The 18,520-nt window shown below is 46.4% G+C and overlaps 1 protein-coding gene across 3 annotated transcripts in view; it reads right to left on the reverse strand.

The window, feature by feature from the left end:
- Positions 1-18,520, reverse strand: part of SNTG2 (syntrophin gamma 2) — a 198,625-nt gene that overhangs the window by 83,004 nt on the left and 97,101 nt on the right. For all 3 annotated transcript variants that reach the window (XM_060169633.1, XM_060169632.1, XM_060169631.1), the window contains 2 exons: positions 16,303-16,390; positions 10,985-11,076 (listed from right to left, as the gene is read on the reverse strand). In XM_060169633.1, the coding sequence (XP_060025616.1) occupies positions 10,985-11,076; positions 16,303-16,390 (180 nt within the window). The remainder of the gene's footprint in view (positions 1-10,984; positions 11,077-16,302; positions 16,391-18,520) is intronic.

Genomic DNA, 18,520 nt, shown 5'->3' on the forward strand with positions numbered 1-18,520 from the left:
CCACTGGACCACCAGGGAAGTCTCCCAGTTCTTTTTAAAACAGACCCAGAACTAAAATACTTTTGTAACAGAGCTTCAGCTTTTACGGCATTTCCAGCTCTAATTTTCTCTGAAAATGCCTCCTGTCAAGCTGCACCTGAATCTGTCAGGGGCCCGGCCCTGCCTGGACAGTCGGACTGTCCTGCGTGAAGCCCTGGACAGAGCAGGTGCGCATGGACAAGACGCCACTGGAAACCCAGCGCAGCAGGTGTGCTGGGGTTTTTTTGGGAGGCGACCTATCAACAGGTCACCAAGGTTACGGGGATCAATGACAAGTGCATCTCAGGAAAGTAATTTAAGCAAACGCAGGCAGCTTTGCACAAACTATGTTCACATATTCTACAGAAGTGTCATATCTGTCAACTTTTAATCAAGTGTGTTTCCCACTAAAATAAGTTTTGTTTTCTCTCCAAAGGGCAGCTCTTAAAGGCTCAATTAACCATCAAATATTAATTATTATTGAGAGAGAAGGTTCATTCTAAAATATTTTTCTGCAGTAAATTTAAGACCTATATCTCAGGAATGAAACAGCTGTGCTGTACTATATGGTCTCAGCATGCCATAGAAATATGTAAATAATTTTTCTCTTTGAATTTGACATATTTTGAGTGGAAATGCTTGGCTTCTTATCTTAATGAAATTAATTCATCAATTTTGTGAAGACAGCAAGTATCTAAAGTATTTAAGTCATATAAATTTTTAAATATTACAGCAATACAATAATTTAAAAGCAAATGAACGTATCTGACAACAGGTTACTGTTATATTCTTCAAATTGAAATCATTATTATGATAAGATTAAAAGTATCTTATGAAACACGAATGATGGAGTAAAAATAGGGCCTGGTTCTTAAACTCTTCACTGAGTGGTGGTAAATCAGGCCAATTTGGAAGCCAAGTGAAGATTTAGAGCTACCAGAATCTACTTAAGATACAGGTCAATAAAACGCAGATGCACAGGATGAAAGTCAGAGGAGTGTGCAAATTTTTAGAAAAACATGATATTATTAAACAGGACTGGGGGGCTTCAGAGGTGGAACGACGCCCTAATGGAATCCTACGACCTGCAGAGCTGAGGCACCAGTGCAAGCAAAGGTGCAGCATTTCCTGTGTCAAGATCATTAGGAACAGACTTGGTTCATGTGAAAAAGATGGCACAGAAATTATACGAGAGAAAAATGACTTCTGAGTTACAAGAGAGAAAAATCAACATTTCGTGAATTGATAATGGAAGAGAAACAGATCCATTTCAATAATAGTTACTTGAGCCATTCCATCAGGTTCGAGCAGGGCTCCAGGACCAGATCATGGAGTTCCAATTCTGACTTGAGTATGCACCAGCTGTTTCCTTGGTGTGCACTAGCAGGCACTAGCTGTGTTCCCTTCCTGTGTACTAGCAAGCACGATCTGCGTTTCCCTCCTATGTGCTAGCATGCACTAGCTGTGTTCCCTTCCTATGTACTAGCAGGCACGATCTGTTTCCCTCCTATGTGCTAGCAGGCACTAGCTGTGTCCCCTTCCTATGTACTAGCAGGCACGATCTGTTTCCCTCCTATGTGCTAGCATGTACTAGCTGTGTTTCCTTCCTATACCATCAGGCACTAGCTGTGTTTCCTTCCTATACGAGCAGGCACTAGCTGCGTCCCCTTGGTAAACGAGTTAAATTCTTGTGCCTCAGAGTTTCACCTTCTCCCACACAAAAAAGGTGATCATGATAGATACGTAATATTTAGAAAGATTCCTGCTATGTAATAACTACTATGTAAATTGTTGTTAATACTATTATTAGTAAATAGATCTATATATATAAGGAAGAACATTAAGGTGACCCACATTCTTTCCTTCTATAGATAGTCATTTCAGCACTTGGCATATATCGTTTATTTTCCAATGCCTTTGTAAATTATTGTGTTCCTCACTATATACACTTTTGAAAATTAACATGATGTGTTTTCCAGTCACTAAACAATCTTGGTAAAATTCATTTTAAAACACTGAAAAATCTCATCGCATGAATCTATCCCCATATAACGAATTATTTCCCCATTATTGAGAAGCCAGATTGAAGTCACTTTTTCTTAAGCACATATTGAATGTGCTCTGAAACACGGCTTGTCATCCATTCCTGGGTGTGGAACTGCTATGTTTGAGGTGTGAGGATCCACAGCGGTGTTAGCACCTGCTGCCAGACGCTTTCCAGAAACGCTGCTGCACTGCACTCGTCAGGCCTTGTCAGTCATCCCCACAGAAAACAAGGCCAGCTTTTGTGGGGACCACTTTGCAACGCCCTCTGCCGAGCCCCCAGGTCAGGACCAGTGGAGTCATCTTCACCTGAACTTTGCTGAACCTCTACACACCGGCCACCAGTTCTGACTCAGTACCTTCTGGGAGACCAGTCCTTCTGCCTCGCTGGCCCATTCGTGGTCTGTAACAGACCTACTGTTTGTATATAACTGTGCTATTTTTGCCTAAATTCCTTGGAGGTAAGGTAGCTATTCACTGTCTTCCTCCAAATAACCCTTCTCAAGTTTTAAGATGATTCCACATTATTTATTTAAATGTCTTTCTAGCAGCTTTTCTCCTTCAATCTGCTACATTAAAATTTTTGTTGTATTTGATATATACAGAGTGTAATACATATATCCTTATGCACACAAATCATAGAGGAAGTTATGAAACATAAAACTAAAACGAAGCCCCCTGAAGCTCCCAGCAGACTCACAAATTAGAACATCGCCGCTGCATCCCTCTGTGTCCTCCTGTCTTCCCACGTGGGCACGGTTGGCCCCCATCTCCCCCATGACCAGTACCCTGAACCCTGGAGCCGATGCAGTTTTCATAAAGCCCAAAGACGATAAAATGTGAAGGGGGAATTCTTTAAGAAAAAGAATACAAAAGTAAGGCATACACAAGAGGAAATCCAAACGCACTAAGAACTGCTAGTAAATCTTTCCCCAGCAAAACTGCCCTCAGCTGGAACACAAACAGTTGCCCAAACACCACCCCATGGGACTAGAAGTGTGATGCAGGGGAAATCACAAACGTTACAGAAACCTGAGACCACCTGGAGACACTGCCATCTGCTCCCAGGCCCCCAGATGACACTTGTTACTTCTTGGCATTTTGATGACAGCCATTCTGACACTGTGAGGTGGTATGTCACTGTGGCTTTGATTTGCACTTCTCTGACGATTAGTGACATTGAGCACCTTTCCATGTGCCTATCGACCATCTGTATGCCTTCTCTGGAGAAATAGCTATTCAGTCCCGCTGCCCAATTTTGATTTAAATCGCTGGCTTTTTGCTATTGAGTAGTTATGTATTCTTTCTATGTATTTTGGATATTAACTTCTGGTAAGGTACACGATTTGCACATATTTTCTCCATTTTCATTATGCTGATGATTTCCTTTACTGTGCAGAGGCTCTTTAGTTTGATGTAGCCCCACTTGTCTAGTTCTGCTTTTGTTGCCTTTGTTTTGGGGGTTAATTTTTTTTTTTTTTTTTTTTGTGGTACGCGGGCCTCTCACTGTTGTGTCCTCTCCCGTTGCGGAGCACAGGCTCCGGACGCGCAGGCTCAGCGGCCATGGCTCACGGGCCCAGCCGCTCCGCGGCATGTGGGATCTTCCCGGACCGGGGCACGAACCCGTGTCCCCTGCATCGGCAGGTGGACTCCCAGCCACTGCGCCACCAGGGAAGCCCTTGGGGGTTAAATTTTTAAAAAATCATTGCCAAGACCGATGTCAAGGAGCTTACCATTTGTTTTCTTCTAGGAGTTTTATGGTTTCAGGTCTTATGTTCAAGTCTTTCATTCATTTTGAGTTAATTTCTGTCAGTGGTGTAAGACAGGGGCTTAGTTTCATTCCTTTGCATGTGGCCATCAAGTTTTCCCAACACCTTTCATTTATGAGACTATCCTTTTCCCTGCTATATATTCCTGACTCCTTTGTCATAAATTAATTGCCCATATAGGTGTGAGTTTATTTCATGGTTCTCTATTCTGTTCCATTGATCTATGTGCCTTTTTTATGCCAATACCATACTGTTTTGATTATTATATCTTCAAAATTTAGTATGAAATCAGGAAGTGTGATGCCTCCAGCTTTGTTTCTCTTTCTCAAGATTGTTCTAGGTATTTTTGATCTTTTGCAGTTGCGTGTACATTTTAGGATTGTTTGTACTGTTTTTTTTTGTAAAAAAATGCCATTGGAATTTTGATAGGTATCCCACTGAATCTGTAGATTGCTTTGGTTAGTATGGACATTTTAACAATAGGTTTATTCTTCCAATCCATGAGCATGGAATATCTTTCCATTTATTTGTGTCTTCTTCAATTTCCTTCATTAACGTCTAAAAGTTTTCAGGGTACAGATCATTCATGTCCTTGGTTAAATTTATTCCAAGGTATTTTTTTCTTTTTTATGCAATTATAAATTGGATTATTTTCATAGTTTCTCTTTCTGATAGTTCATTATTGTGTATAGAAATACAACTGATTTTTGTAATAGATTTTCCATCCTGCAAATTCACTGAATTGTTTATTAGTACTCAAGAGTTTTTTAGTGGAGTCGCTAAGGTTTTCTCAATATAGTATCAGGTCATCTGCAAATAAAGACAATTTTACTTCCTTCTTTCCACTTTGGATGTCTTTCATTTCTTTTTCTTGCCTAATTGTTCTGGCTAGGACTTCTAGTACTATGTTGAATAGGAGAGGTGAGAGTGGGCAGCCTTTTCTTGTTCCTGACCTTAGAGGAAAAGCCTTAAGCTTTTCACGATTGAGTACAATGTTAGCTGTGCAGTTGTCATTTATGGCCTTTATTATATTGAGGTATGTTCCCTCTATATACAATTTGCTGAGTTTTTAAATTAATTAATTAATTTTGGGGGGGCTGCGTTTGGTCTTCATTGCTACATGCAGGCTTTCTCTGGTTGCGGTGAGCAGGGGCTACTCTTCATTGTGGTGTGCAGATTTCTCATTGCTGTGGCTTCTCTTGTTGCGGAGCACAGGCTCTAGAAGAGCAGGCTTCAGTAGTTGTGGCACATGGGCTCTAGAGCGCAGGCTCAATAGTTGTGGCGCATGGGCTTGGCTGCTCCGCAGCATGTGGGTTCTTCCCGGACCAGGGCTCGAACCCATGTCTCCTGCATTGGCAGGCGGATTCTTAACCACTGTGCCACCAGGGAAGTACCCCTGAGTGGTTTTTTTTTGATCATGAAAAGATTTCGAATTTTGTCTAATGATTTTTCTGCATCTATTGTATTAAGATACTCATATGATTTAATCCTTTATTTGTTAATGTGGTACATCATGTTGATTGATTTGGAGATACTGAACCATTCTTGCATTCTCAGAATAAGTCTCACTTGATTATAGCATAAGATCCTTTTAATATATTGTTGAATTGGGTTTCCTAATGTTTTGTTGAGAATCTTTGTATCTATGTTTATCAGGGATATTGGCCTGTAACTTCCTTTTTGTGGCATATTTGTCTGGTTTTGGTATTAGGGTACTGCTTGCCTTGTAAAATATGTTTGGAATTCTTCCCTCCTCTTCAATTTTTTGGAAGAGTTTCAGAAGGACTGGTATTAATTCTTCTTTAAATGTTTGGTAGAATTCACCAGTGAAGCAATCTGGTCCTGGACTTTTGTTTGCTGAGAGATTTTTGATTACTGATTCAATCACCTTACTAGTAATAGGTCTGTTCAGACTTTCAGTATTTCTTCATGATTCAGTCTTTTTAGATTTTATGTTCTAGGAATTTATCCATTTCTTCTAAGTTGTCTAATTTGTTGGCATAGTATTGTTCAGAGAAGTCTCTTATGATTTTTTGTATTTGTGTATCAGTTGTAATGTCTCTTCTTTCATTTCTACTTTTATTTATTTGAGTGCTGACTTTTTTTCTTGGTAAGTCTAGCTAAAGCTTTGCCTATTTTATCTTTTCCAAAAGAACACCAGCTCTTAGTTTCACTGATATTTTCCATTGTCTGTTTAGTCTCTATTGCACTTATTTCCATTCTGACCTTTGTTACTTACTTCCTTCTATTAACTTTGGGATTAGTTTGTTCTTCTTTTTCTAGTTACTTGATTTATAGTTTTAGGTTATTTATAAGAGCTCTTTCTTATTTCTTAACATATGCATTTATCACTATGAACATCCCTCTTAGAATTGCTTTGGCTGCTTCCCATAAATTTTGGTATGCTGTATTTCCATTTTCATTTGTCTCAAGATATTGAGACTTCTACTCTGACCCACTGGTTGTTCAGTAGCATGCTGTTTAATCTTCACATATTTGTGGATTTTTTGGTTTTCTTCTTGTAATTGATTTCTAGTTTCATACCACTGTGGTCAGAAAAGATGCTTGACAGGACTTGAATCATTTTAAAGATTGAAGTAAATCCGTGGCTCTTAACTATAACTAGTAAATTCAGTCTATGTATATTGATTTTATTACTGCTATGTCTGTACTCATATCTACCTCCTTAAGTTTGGCTCTTTCATTGTCTTATTTTTCTATTCTTTTTTTCTTAATGCATTTTAGTTAAGGATTTTTTTGTTATTGATTTGCTTTTTTTCATTTGATGTTTTATTTTTACTGGTGTTTTATTAATTCGTGAAGTGTCTTAACAACAGTAGGACTTTAGAATGCTTTACATCCAGTCCACTCACTCTGAACCACATACATTGTTTTCAGTATTCTGTATTTGCCCTCTTATCTTAACCTAAGATATTAGACATTAATTTAAGTGATGTTATTACTTTCTGCAGAGAACATTTGTTTAGATTCACATACATAGTCCTCTCCTTTAATCTCCAACTGCCCTTCTGGGATCATTTTTATTTTCCTGACATGTGGTCTTTAGAAATTCTGTTACTAATATACTCTTTCAGATTCTCTTCCTATGAACAAGTCTTTATTTTTATCTTGTTTTGGAAGGATGGTTTTGTGAGGAACACAAAGATAGACTAGTAGTTATTTTTCTTGTCTCCATGATCTTGAAAATATTATTGGGCTGTTATCTAGCTTCCATTGTCACTATTGAGAAATGTGCTGTTAATAAAATTGTCATTGTTCAAAGTGATCTATGCTTTCGCTAGTTGATTTTAAGATTGACTTTTGGCAACAAGGTCAGACAGAAGAGTATGACCCCATCCACATGAAAGTCAAATACAGGTAAAATTAATCTATAGTAATTGAGGTTAAAATAATAGTAATTTTTTGAGGGAGAGGGTAGTTTGAAATTATGGTGATATGCTATATTTTGACCAGGGTGCTATAACATTTATTGAGCTGTTTCTTCAGAGTTGTATACTTCCCCGCATGTGCCTTATACTTTAATTAAACAGTTAAATATCATTCACTCATTCGTTCTCTCTGCCTGGGAGACCACCTCTCCTTCCATTTAGAAGACTCAATTCAATGTTTAACTTATGTGCTTATCTGTTTAATATTTTAAAATATATTTTGTTTGTTTATTTTTCTTATGATATCTGCTTTTCTTTTGCAACTACTATTTATAAGTTTCATATCTGTTTCCTTATAATTTCTGTAAAATCTTGTTTCTGTTTTGATATATTGTTCCTGTACACTTTTGAGCATTCAGTTCTCTGTAATGACCCTAATCTTTTGAGTTAATCTTTTGAAATTCTTAACTCAGAAAATCAGGCATTTACTGTCATAAATTCTTTGTTTTTTAATTGCAGCTCCTTATTTATATTTGGTAAAGTTTTCTGACAAAGGGAAACTAGTCAGACACAATTTAGCCTTGCATCTGCCACAGGTAAAGCAGAGACATTGGCATCTGAAGTCCCTCAAAGGACCGGGTCAGCACCCAAGTTCCAAGCACACCAGGTGAAAACACCAGCTATCTCTCAGGAAAAAGGAAAACATTTTTGGACAATCAGGTAATCAAGGAATAACCCCTCTATGTTCCCTCTGTGAAGGCAAACATGAACACTAACCCACTAACAAGGGAGCCAGAACGGGACGTGCAGGAGTGTGGAAACAGGGATGGAGGGAGAGAAGGACCTGACAATATACACGTTCAGTTGAGATGAGTGACACTGATGTGAATGAGACTTTTTGTTGTTATAAATATTCAGTACGTTTTCTGACACGAAATAGTGCAGTATGAGCAATGAACTTAGAATCTTAAGGTGTGTGAGCCGTTCCTGGGTCTGGAGGAGAACGTGGGGCCTGGGGGTGAAGCCATGAGCAGACTCTTTCTCATGGAGGGTAGGGAAGACGGAGAAGATGTAGCATCTGGGGAGGGAGCAGTTAATAATTTAGTTTCAAGTGAGAACCCAGGGAAGTTGTCAAATACACAAGGTAGCACTGGGAGTGGCTCTGGGAATCACAGACAGAGTGAAAACGCATTCTATCGGCTCCCCCCTACTCCACAAGCAGGGGTTACAAATGTGTTGGGGGTCAGGGGTACACAGTCATGAAGGGGAAACCCAGCCTCCAGGGCTCCTGTGATTGTAAAGTTGCTCTGAACTTGGCAAACTCTGCCTCTTGCTCCATCACGTCTGGTCCTGGGAGAAGGAAAGTGATGTGAGCATGTCTGAAAGTGCAGCCAACGAAAACTGCCTAAACCCTCTGTGTCTGAGGAAGGTTCCAACTCATTTCCTTTGATAAAACAAACTGCAGAGAGGAGCCCATTTTCTTCTCCAATCCAGAGATACGGTAGATCCTAGTCTTCCAAAGACTAAAGCTTTGTGGTCACTCCTTGTACTCAACGTGGATTACATACAGTCCACAAGAAAAAGGTAAGTGAGAGAGAATGGAAAAAATACAAAGACTTAGGATGTTGTGAGACAGCGTAGGCTACAGTGACAAAATTTATTATAAATACAGAGTAACTAAGCAGTGTGGTTCTGGTATTGATATTGCAATCAGAATACAACCAAGGTCTCAGCAATAAACCCAAGAGCAGGAAACGTGTGCTGTGATCGCAGTGACCGAGGACACGGGTTAGAGCAGCCGGTTACCCAGGAAAATGAACCTGGGACCCAGCCTTTCACGTGTTTTACAAAAGTAAGCCTCATATGCTTTGGAGACCTGAAGTGAAAAACAAAGCTTAAAAATATTTAGGAAAAGAAACACAAGGAAACATTTTATGAGCTTAGGATAAGAAAGGATGTCTTGAACCAGATCCTAAAACCACAACCCCTACCAGAAAGAAATGGACACACTTGGCTACACAGAGATTAACTTCCATTTATCAGAAGGTAGCGGAAATATAACGAAACGCACGCTGTAAATTGTGAGAAGAGATTTGAGACCCAAATTCAGCAAAATATTAATCCCAAGTGTGTATGGAGATTCCCATGGGATCAGGAAGGGAAAGACAAACAGCTTTACAGGTAAAGGGGTGAAAGTGGACGCACGTCCCGGAAGGGGAGAAAGCAAAGTTACCGCAAGAGGAGAGGCAAACAGACCTCCTCAGCCAACCCGGAGCAGCCACCAGATACCCCTGTGCTTGGGAAAATGAAGCCAGAGCGTGGAGCCCTGGGAAGCCACGGCCACCTGCAATGCCTCCTGCTGCTGGGACGGCGACCTGGGACAGCCGCCTGGGAAAATAAGGTGTCGTTGTTTTGAAAATCAGACACTGGCATCATTCGTGCCCAGAAATCCTAGCTCTGGGTCTGTAGCCAAGAGATATTTATAAGCATGTTCACGGCAGCCTGGTTTCAGTTGACAGCAGACTAGAGTAAACCAAGAAACAAAAGCCAAGTGTCTAGTGATGACTGATAATCAGTAAGTAAACTGCAGTATATTCACACAATTAAATATAATACAGAAAAAAACAAGCAAAAAAGAACCAGGGACCTACATAACATTTGTGGATCTCAAAAACATAATAGCAGGTAAAAGTGTAAATCCCAGAAGGCTATGACAGAATAACATTTTATAAGCCTCAAAATGAAATGGTATATTTTGGGGATCTATACATATGGATAAACTGTTTTTTTTTTTTTTTTTTTTTTTTTTTTTTTTATCAAGCCAGTGACAAACTCGAGATTCAGGATGCTGTATTTGGGGAAGGCCAGAAAATGGGATATGGGAGTGACACACAGGCGGCCGTATAAGCTGGGGACAATGTTCCTAGTACCGATTTGAGTCTTGAGTTCAGGGACATTTGTTTTATTTTTCTGCTTCATAACTCACGGAGACCCTAAACGCAATTTTTAAATATCAAGAACTATATTAAAAGGTTAAAAATGGAAAAGAATGGTATTTTAAGAATGGACTGTGCAAACACGAATCACTTCCTCTGGCTCCGCCTGCCGGTCAGGTAGGTGGTGGTCGGAAGGTGCGAGCGGATATGATTTCCAAGGAAACATTTTTTCAAGCTGCTTACAGGAGTCTAACCCGTATCCACTAAGGCTCAGTGGTTGAGGAGACCACACCCTGGACGCTGGCTCTTGTCAGGGCCCACCCAGCCGGGGTCTGGTCAGGCCAGCCCTCCCTGGGGGAGGGGCAGCCGTCCACACCCAGGTCACCTGCAGCCCTCTCTTTCTGCTCAGCTCTGGTTTTCTTGGGAAGGTGAAGATTTGCAGGATGACGGAAACTCACTGCAAATACACAGCATCACGCTTCCTAGGTGATTCCATTAACCTGGGAAGGAACCCCTTTCCTGTGAGTCTGGAGGAAGCTTCCTGAGGACAAACCCCGGCAGTTCCCACCGTCAGGTTCCGAGGAAAATTGGAGCCACGACTCCACATTCTACCTCAAAATGACGTACTCAGGCCTGTTCGCGAGATATTGTGAATTAGGAGCCGAAAGCACCCTACGGTGAAAGACCAGGCGTCCACGTGGGAATTACGCGCACGTAAGCACATCCTACACCCATGTTTGAACCTCCCTCTGAAACGGGCAGCGAGGGCTTTTCTAAATCTGCCAGGGGAGCTTCTGGTTAAATCAAAGGTGAGCACGAGCGAGCTTACTGTGTTGCTGGAGTTTCCGTTCAGATGCAAACCGCTGTCAAAGAGGGGTGAGGAGGTCCCGCTGCCGGGCTCGCTAGACGGTCCTGGGGACCCTGCAAATCAAAGAGACTCACTGCAGATGGAGCCACCAGAGGAGCCGCAGCGCGTTACCTGCAGGTCCACCTACGGGGGTCGCCTGGGGGGTCCCCAGACAAGCCCCCCGGGGAAGCAGCTGCTGGTACGGGCTGTGCAGCCAGCGCTGGCCCCTCGCCGCCCGCCCACCATGTGGACGCCCCCGTCTGCACCCCACAGAACGCCTGGCAGAAGGAGGGCAGGACCAGCTTCTCGCCAGGGCCGCACCAGGTCCAGGTGCAGAGAGACGCGGCCTCTCCAAGCCGGTCCCCTGGCCCCGGGGGCTCCATGAACCTGCCCTCCCCACCATTAGGATAACGATGCTAACTTCCCACACTTATTCTTGACTTTCCGATGTTAATTTTTACATTATTTATTTGTTTGACATTTTCGGATTATCTCTGCACTGCAAGTTGCTTTAGTGAAATATAGAAGGACCAATCAGGTAAGTTTGAGGAAAGTGATATTTATGAGAAGAGGAAGCAGCTCTGGACTGGGGAGGGAGCAAGGAGCCGCCGTTGGGCCTGGAACACGGATGAACAGAGGGTCCAAGTCGAGCGTCTGTCTCGGGCAGGTCAGAGCCCTTCCCGAGCACAGTCCTCTTTTCAGGAAGTACAGGGATGGAAAGGGATCTCCGTCCTGTCGCTCCAGCACCAGGCGGGTCCTGTCCCCACCCTTCCGCCACCGCTTAGCCCCCGCCCCGCCCTCCACTGCGGCCCTGGACATGCCAGGTGAGGTGGGGCGGCACCAGCGCTCCAGGTGGACAGCAGGAGGGGCAGCGGGCCCTCAGCGCACATCGGCCCTGACCACGTGCCCAGGACCCCTCGCGGGACCCCAGACAGGCGCCAGCGCTGCAGGCAGAAGGAGGTCCGCGTCCCCTCCCTGAGTAGGGAGCCCTCCTCCTGACCACGACGCACCAGCAAGACCGACTCGGCGGCCCCGGGCCCCAGGTGCCGCCATGGGCAGGTTCACCCGCCGCCCTCCTGACTCAGCCGGCAATTTCAGGGAGAAGCCAGTGACCCCGCACCTCCCGTTACCAAAATGGGCGACGGGAAGGACCCCGATGGGCTGTGCAGGGTCAGGGGTGCCCCGGCCGCAGCGGGTGCCAGCCTGATACACGGGTCCGTCATTTTCTTTTAGCTCGAAAATTTTCAAAGCCAGCGTTAGCCTTCAAAAGCTAACTACTCGGGGGATAAATCCCATTAGGCAGAGGCTCCAAACTGGCAGGTGAAGCTCCGTCTGACCTGCAACTCGGTTTTGTCTGATCAAAGCCAAGGCGCTGCATTAAAAATCCAGACTTCCCTTTCTTGGAAAACGACAAAAACCTTAACTGGGGTAAAGCTCCCAAATGACAGTAAACGGCCGGAGCCGCGGGGTTTCCCAGCAGGCGCCCCAGCCCTCCCCGTCCTGGCCTGCCCAATCTTCTCCGTCAGGTCTGAGGGTCTGCAGCACGCATGCCACCAGCACCTGTGTCGCTGAGGACAGGACTGAAAGCCTCGTGACGTTGTTGCATTTACTACCTCGACACACAAGCTTCCGGTGTGCTTGCTACTTGTTATTATCACCAGTTCACAGAGGAGGAAAGTTAGTGGGACATCGTGCAAGTTACTTCAGTGATCTCAGTTTTCTCCTCGAAAAGCCGTGAATGCGTTTATGGGCTCGCCTTCAAAGCAGCCAGCACAGTTCAGGTCCAGCAGATGCCCCAGCGACCCAATTTCCCTTTAAACGCCACGCAGGACAGCCAGAGCCTCAAACCTCTCAACAAAATCAGATAAACTCATGGGTCTTCATACTGATGCTTCCAGGCCACCTCCATGTCGGCGACCAGCTTCAAGAGGGAGGCTGCGCTCCTTCACGTCCTCACGACCCCGCCCGAACGTTTTCTGGCCGGAATATGAGCGTGGGCAGCTTTTCCGTCCACCCGCTCTGGGGTGCTGTGACACACGAGGCACCCTGACTGTGCAAATTCCCTGCTGTGAGAAGCGGAAGCACCTGGGAAATACAGTAAAGGAGACCCTTACTGACCCCTGAGTAAAGTCCAGGGCCTGTTACAGGTCACCTGGGTGCTTGAGGACGGGAAAGAAACACTGAGGCGGGCCCGGCAGCAGGACAAGTCGTAACAAGTAGGCAATGCTTCCTGCTTCCACACTCCTAAGGAAAGAAGCACGTGAAGCTGACGTGGAATCCGACGGATGCACTTCTGTGCACCCACCCCCACTCCCACGTCCAGAGTGTCGGTGAGGCAACACTCCACACCGCACCCCTGCAGGTGTGGGGATGAACCGAACAGCTCCAAGAAGGCTTGAGAACATGACAACAACTTAACTCTGCTTGAACGGTAGTTCTCACTGCATCTGACCACCCAGCTCCCTTCCCGTTTTCCTAACCCTCCAAACATTCTGCGACCAGCTCCCCACGTACAGAACTGCTTCTGGACCCAGAGTCTGTTCTGCCAGCACCTCTACCTACTTCTTACTATATCTTCTATCTGCAGCTCCTTCCTGATAGCACATGTGTTATTTCCATAACTAGCTCATCAGTAACTTGGGAGCGAAATCAAAATATTTCTAATTTCCTTCATTCTCCAGATGCTCTCACTGGAGGGACTAACTCTGCCGAATCAACCCCGAGGGGCGGCTGAGTGAGCGAGTGAGTGAGTGGATTGTAACCTGACAGTCATTCATGCGCTCTAGGTTTCTATCAACTTACTGCTGGTGAATGAGCATCTTTTCATCTATATCCCAAAAGAGAAATCTGAACACTGTAACATTTGTTTCTGCTTATCACTACTTAAACCCGTTATTTTTAAAAAAATCAGTGTCAATAATTATTAATAATAAAAATAGTTAGTGTCAAAAAACAAATACTGGGGGCTTCCCTGGTGGCGCAGTGGTTGAGAGTCCGCCTGCCGATGCAGGGGACACGGGTTCGTGCCCCAGTCCGGGAAGATCCCACATGCCGCGGAGCAGCTGGGCCCATGAGCCATGGCCGTTGAGCCTGCGCGTCCGGAGCCTGTGCTCCGCAATGGGAGAGGCCACAACAGTGAGAGGCCCACGTACTGCAAAAAAAAAAAAAAAAAAAAAAAAAAAACCAACTACTGGAAAAGAATATAACACAAATAGTTTCAATGAGTATTTACAAAAACACCTAACCTAAAAAAATGAGCTGCGATCTATAGCAGCTACACTGACCTCGTGCAGGGCTGGTGGGGTGTGAGATGGAGGCGTGGAGGCAGCGTGGCAGGTCCTCAGCAATCCGACCCAGACTTGCCGTATGACACAGCACCTCCACTCGCAGGTGTGTGGCCGGGAGAACTGAAAACACGTTCACGTAGACCTGTACATGAACGCGCACACCGGCGTTGGCACAACGGTCCCCAGGTGGAAACAAGCCACCTGCCCGTCGGCTGATGAAGAGAGAAACAAAACATGGTCTCTCCAAATAATGTAAATTATTCAGTTAAAAAAAGGAACGAAACACCTGCACATGGGGTACCATGTGGATGAATCTGGAATACATGCCGAGTGAGGAAAGCTCACACGAAAGGCCACACACTGCACGGCCCCAGTTACGTGAAGCGATCAGAACAGGCAAATCCATGGGGACAGAAAGTGGATTCGTGGTGTCCAGGGGCTGGGGGAGGGGACGATTGGTACAAAGTTCCTTTCTGGGGTGATGGAAATATTCTGGAATGGGACAGTGGTGACGGCTGCACGGCACAGTGAAAAATTAAAAACTGCCGAAGCACGCACCTTAAAATGGTGAATTTTATGTTATGTGACTTCTATTTCATAAAAAGTCTGAGTCTGAATTTATGCAAAATAATCAAAGTCGGCACTGACTGTCTCCAGAGGAGACCCCTCCCGCCTCCTGTGCCCTCCCGGACACACCGTCAGGTGAGGCGCCCGCAGGAGAGATGTCCAGGCAGAGCCGTGCACACGCCCCCCGCGGCTACACGATGCTGTAAACTCACACGCGCCACACACCTGGGCCCCAGGCGAACGCTTGGGATTGGCTGTCCCTGGGCCTTTTACCCTCTTCTGGAAGAATAAACTCTTGTGCTGTGTATAGCGTTTATTTCTCTTTGAACGTGTGGCCTGATTTCTCACGTTGGTCTTTTTAGAAGGCAGGACGTGTGATGAATCCTACTGATATATTTTCATACCCATGGGGGGATCGTCAGTTTTTCTTAGATCAGTGAGCAGCATGGTTTCCAGGTTGAGGTCTGACGGGGACAAAAATCGAGCTGCTGAAACCGATTTGCTCGGTTACTCAGGAAGATGGACGGGAGCAGGGCCAGAAGTTCAATGGCCCTTTTTGTGACCGTGGATTCGAAGGTGAGATCGGGTCTCAGCAGCTGCCGTGGCCCCAGAGAGCTGGGCCAGGCCCAGGGGCGGCAGCGGAGGCTCCGACAACTGGGGAACGATGGAAAAGAGAGAGAAGATTCCGGCCATAAGGTCAGCCCAGGAGAGAGAGGCTGTCCCTTCATGTGAGAGAAAAAGCCGGAGAAAGAAGGGAAAAGAGAAGAGAGGGGCTGCCGCGGGGGGAGGGGCCCCGCTTCCCCGTGAGCCGGGACAGCGTGCTGACCACAGCGGAGCTGCAGCCCCTGGGCGTGACCTCAGCCCAGAGCCACTCCGGTTCCAGGGTCAGCACCCAACAGAGGCCCTGCCGCTACGTCAAGGAAGGACGGTAACTTCATAAATTCTGCAAAGCCATCCTCCCGAACAGAGTCAGTCACAACACCTGTTCTGATCCACTTCCCGGCTGGATCACATCAGGTCTAATAGAGAGTTACAAGCTCTGCAGGAAAACACGGGCGACGGTGACACATCACGGTGCAGATTTACTGTTCTTTCCTCTTTTACATTAAATACTTCTCATGTCAACATAGACATATTAAATACAAACTTTGTTCCTATATGCGTGCATGTGCTTGTGTAGGTAAATACAGTCACAGTGAGGCGACCTGAGGAAGGCAACTTAGTTAATTCATTGACGAAGCGCCGTCTGGGGACGCCCTCTTTTAAAAGTCTGTGGACGGATTAAAGGGTAGGACGTCTTAGGAACATGCAATGCTGAGGTGCTCTCTGCGTCTTTCCTCTCTCGGAATATGAGCTCAGGAAACGATCTACACTCCTGCCAGCGCCGTATCGTTTGCATAAATAATGTGCTGCGTGGCACCCTTGAACTTGTCCCCTCCCCCTTACCTAATGGGAGCTTCAGAAATGATGGTGCTTCCCTGAGATACTCGACAGTGATGGTCACTTCATCGCCGGCATTTCTCAAAAGATGCACCTGTCAATGTGACAAAAGACAGTTACTCTACCATCACAAAGTGACCAGAACAGAAATAGAAATAAATCCCTACACGTCTCGCCTGTCTCCCGAGAATTCAGTGTTCACGATTACCTCTGAAACTCTGGAAGTCCTGCGAGCTTTACCTGCCGTAACAAAAGGATGGCTGCATGTCCCCAGGTACAGGACTCTGGCGCCTCAGCTACACACATGTTCACACGTCAGCAGAGGTTTGAGGCCAGGCTCCCTGCACACTCTACCCACGCCATCCCAGAAACTCAAGTCATGTGAGAAATCCGCGTGGCGCGCAAACTGACAAATTTCAGACGCTGGCAACACACGCCAGCTGGTTAACTGTGACGCTGCAAACCGCAAATATGAGCTTCGGAGTTTAAACGACATTTTAATTTTGGAGAAACCAACGGGCAGCACTTCGCCCTTCTCGGCTGCAGCGTCACCATCCCCACGGTTCCGGCCCTTCCCCTGTAACCCAAACAGCTCATTCCTTTAGCTCTAGGGTCAGCTTTTAACGCTCAACGTTTGCCTCGTTTAAGCAAACGTGATTCAGACACATTAGCCAAAGCCCGGAGTAAGAAGCTGTACGTGTTCGCGCCCCCAGCGCCCCATCGGGAACGCGTGCGATGCTGCCACGCGGCCCCGGCCCTCCTCTGAACACGCCCCTGCTGACGACCTGCTTCTGCCTGGAGACCCACAGAAAGGCCTTTCCCGTCACCCCGGGGACGTTCTCCGTGTCCCCGAGCCTGAGCTCCTCCCCTTTGCCTCGGCCTGTGAAACCCGCCAAACGCCCCAGCCCGAGCCAGCCAACGTGAAGTGGCCCCCCGCTCATCTCGCATCCGTCTGTCCTCCTCTCCCCGAGGCCCTGCGTCCACAGCCTCCTGCGCCACGGGCGCCGGCGTGTCTCTTCCACGTATCAAATCTCGTGACCCTGAGGCCTTTTCTCCATTTCACGTCTCACCAGGCAGTGCCCCGGGAGCCCTGAGGCGAGCCTACCCTGGCGCCCCTTCCCGAAGCCCCCTCGTCTCCTGCTGGGTGGGTGCAGGTGCAGACACGGGATGAAACGCCCCAGCGTCTGTCTTCCCTAAGTCAGGGCTGCCGCCCACGGCAGCGAGAAGGGGAGGGCTCAAAGCCTCCCACCAAACCCAGCAACGCGGCCATGAGACGGACGCTCTGCTCGGACAACTCGACGGCTGGGGCCCAGCTGGGACCACCCTCCGGCCGGCCCGAGGCCCCGGAGACAATGACCATCGCCTCAGCTCCTCCGGGCCGTCAAGGGCAACGGGGCCCACGCACCTCCTCCTCCGAGGGCGACCCAGGGCGAGTCTCACAAAACCGTGGTGTCGTTGCGCCCTCTCCTCCTGCATCGAAGGGACCCCGAGCTGCAGCACCGTCCTCTCCAGATGTGGCTGAGTGCGGGCCGGCCGCCGCCGCCCAAGAGCCTGCCTGTCCTGGGGCTCATGGAGCTTTAAATTTAAGACCAGGTGTCACGTGGACAGCACGCGCCTGAGATGCGTGCCCCTGTCTGGGGTCAAGTTCTCCCGCTGCTTCTGTTATGTGGGTCTGCCCACGTGTGCGCACGCACATGCACACACACACACACACACCCCTACCTCAATAAGTGAGCATACATTTAACAATTTTACAAGTCTTCCTGGAGATAAAATGGAGTTTAAAGCATTAAAATCTATCTAATCGAGGCTAATTAGCCCCCAGAAGACTCGCTCACATGTTTACACAGCTCAGTCCTTCAGCGTTGTTCCCCAGGCCCTCGAAGAAACGTCACTTTGGACAAGTTAGTTTTATCCGGGAACAACAGTAAAGAGTGAGGCAGGTGCACCTTTGATGAAAGAGTGGGCTTAACTTCAACGTGTTATTAGTTTTCAAATCCCAAGTGTCTACCCTGCCTTGATGCTTCCAGATTTGAGATGCTAGGACAAGGCAAAGGTTTTACTGCATCGCCAGTTTCTTTTTTTCAATCTAGTTCAAAGTATGTATGTGTTGTCTGAGAAAATATTTTGACCACTGACCATTAATGCCTCCGAATTCAACGACTGATCTCAAAGCTATGTCTGCCCCTCAGACCACAGCCTTCGGACTGACGGGTGTCGGGAG

Source organism: Lagenorhynchus albirostris, chromosome 13, assembly GCF_949774975.1.
Source record: "Lagenorhynchus albirostris chromosome 13, mLagAlb1.1, whole genome shotgun sequence".
Classification (NCBI taxonomy): Eukaryota; Metazoa; Chordata; class Mammalia; order Artiodactyla; family Delphinidae; genus Lagenorhynchus; species Lagenorhynchus albirostris.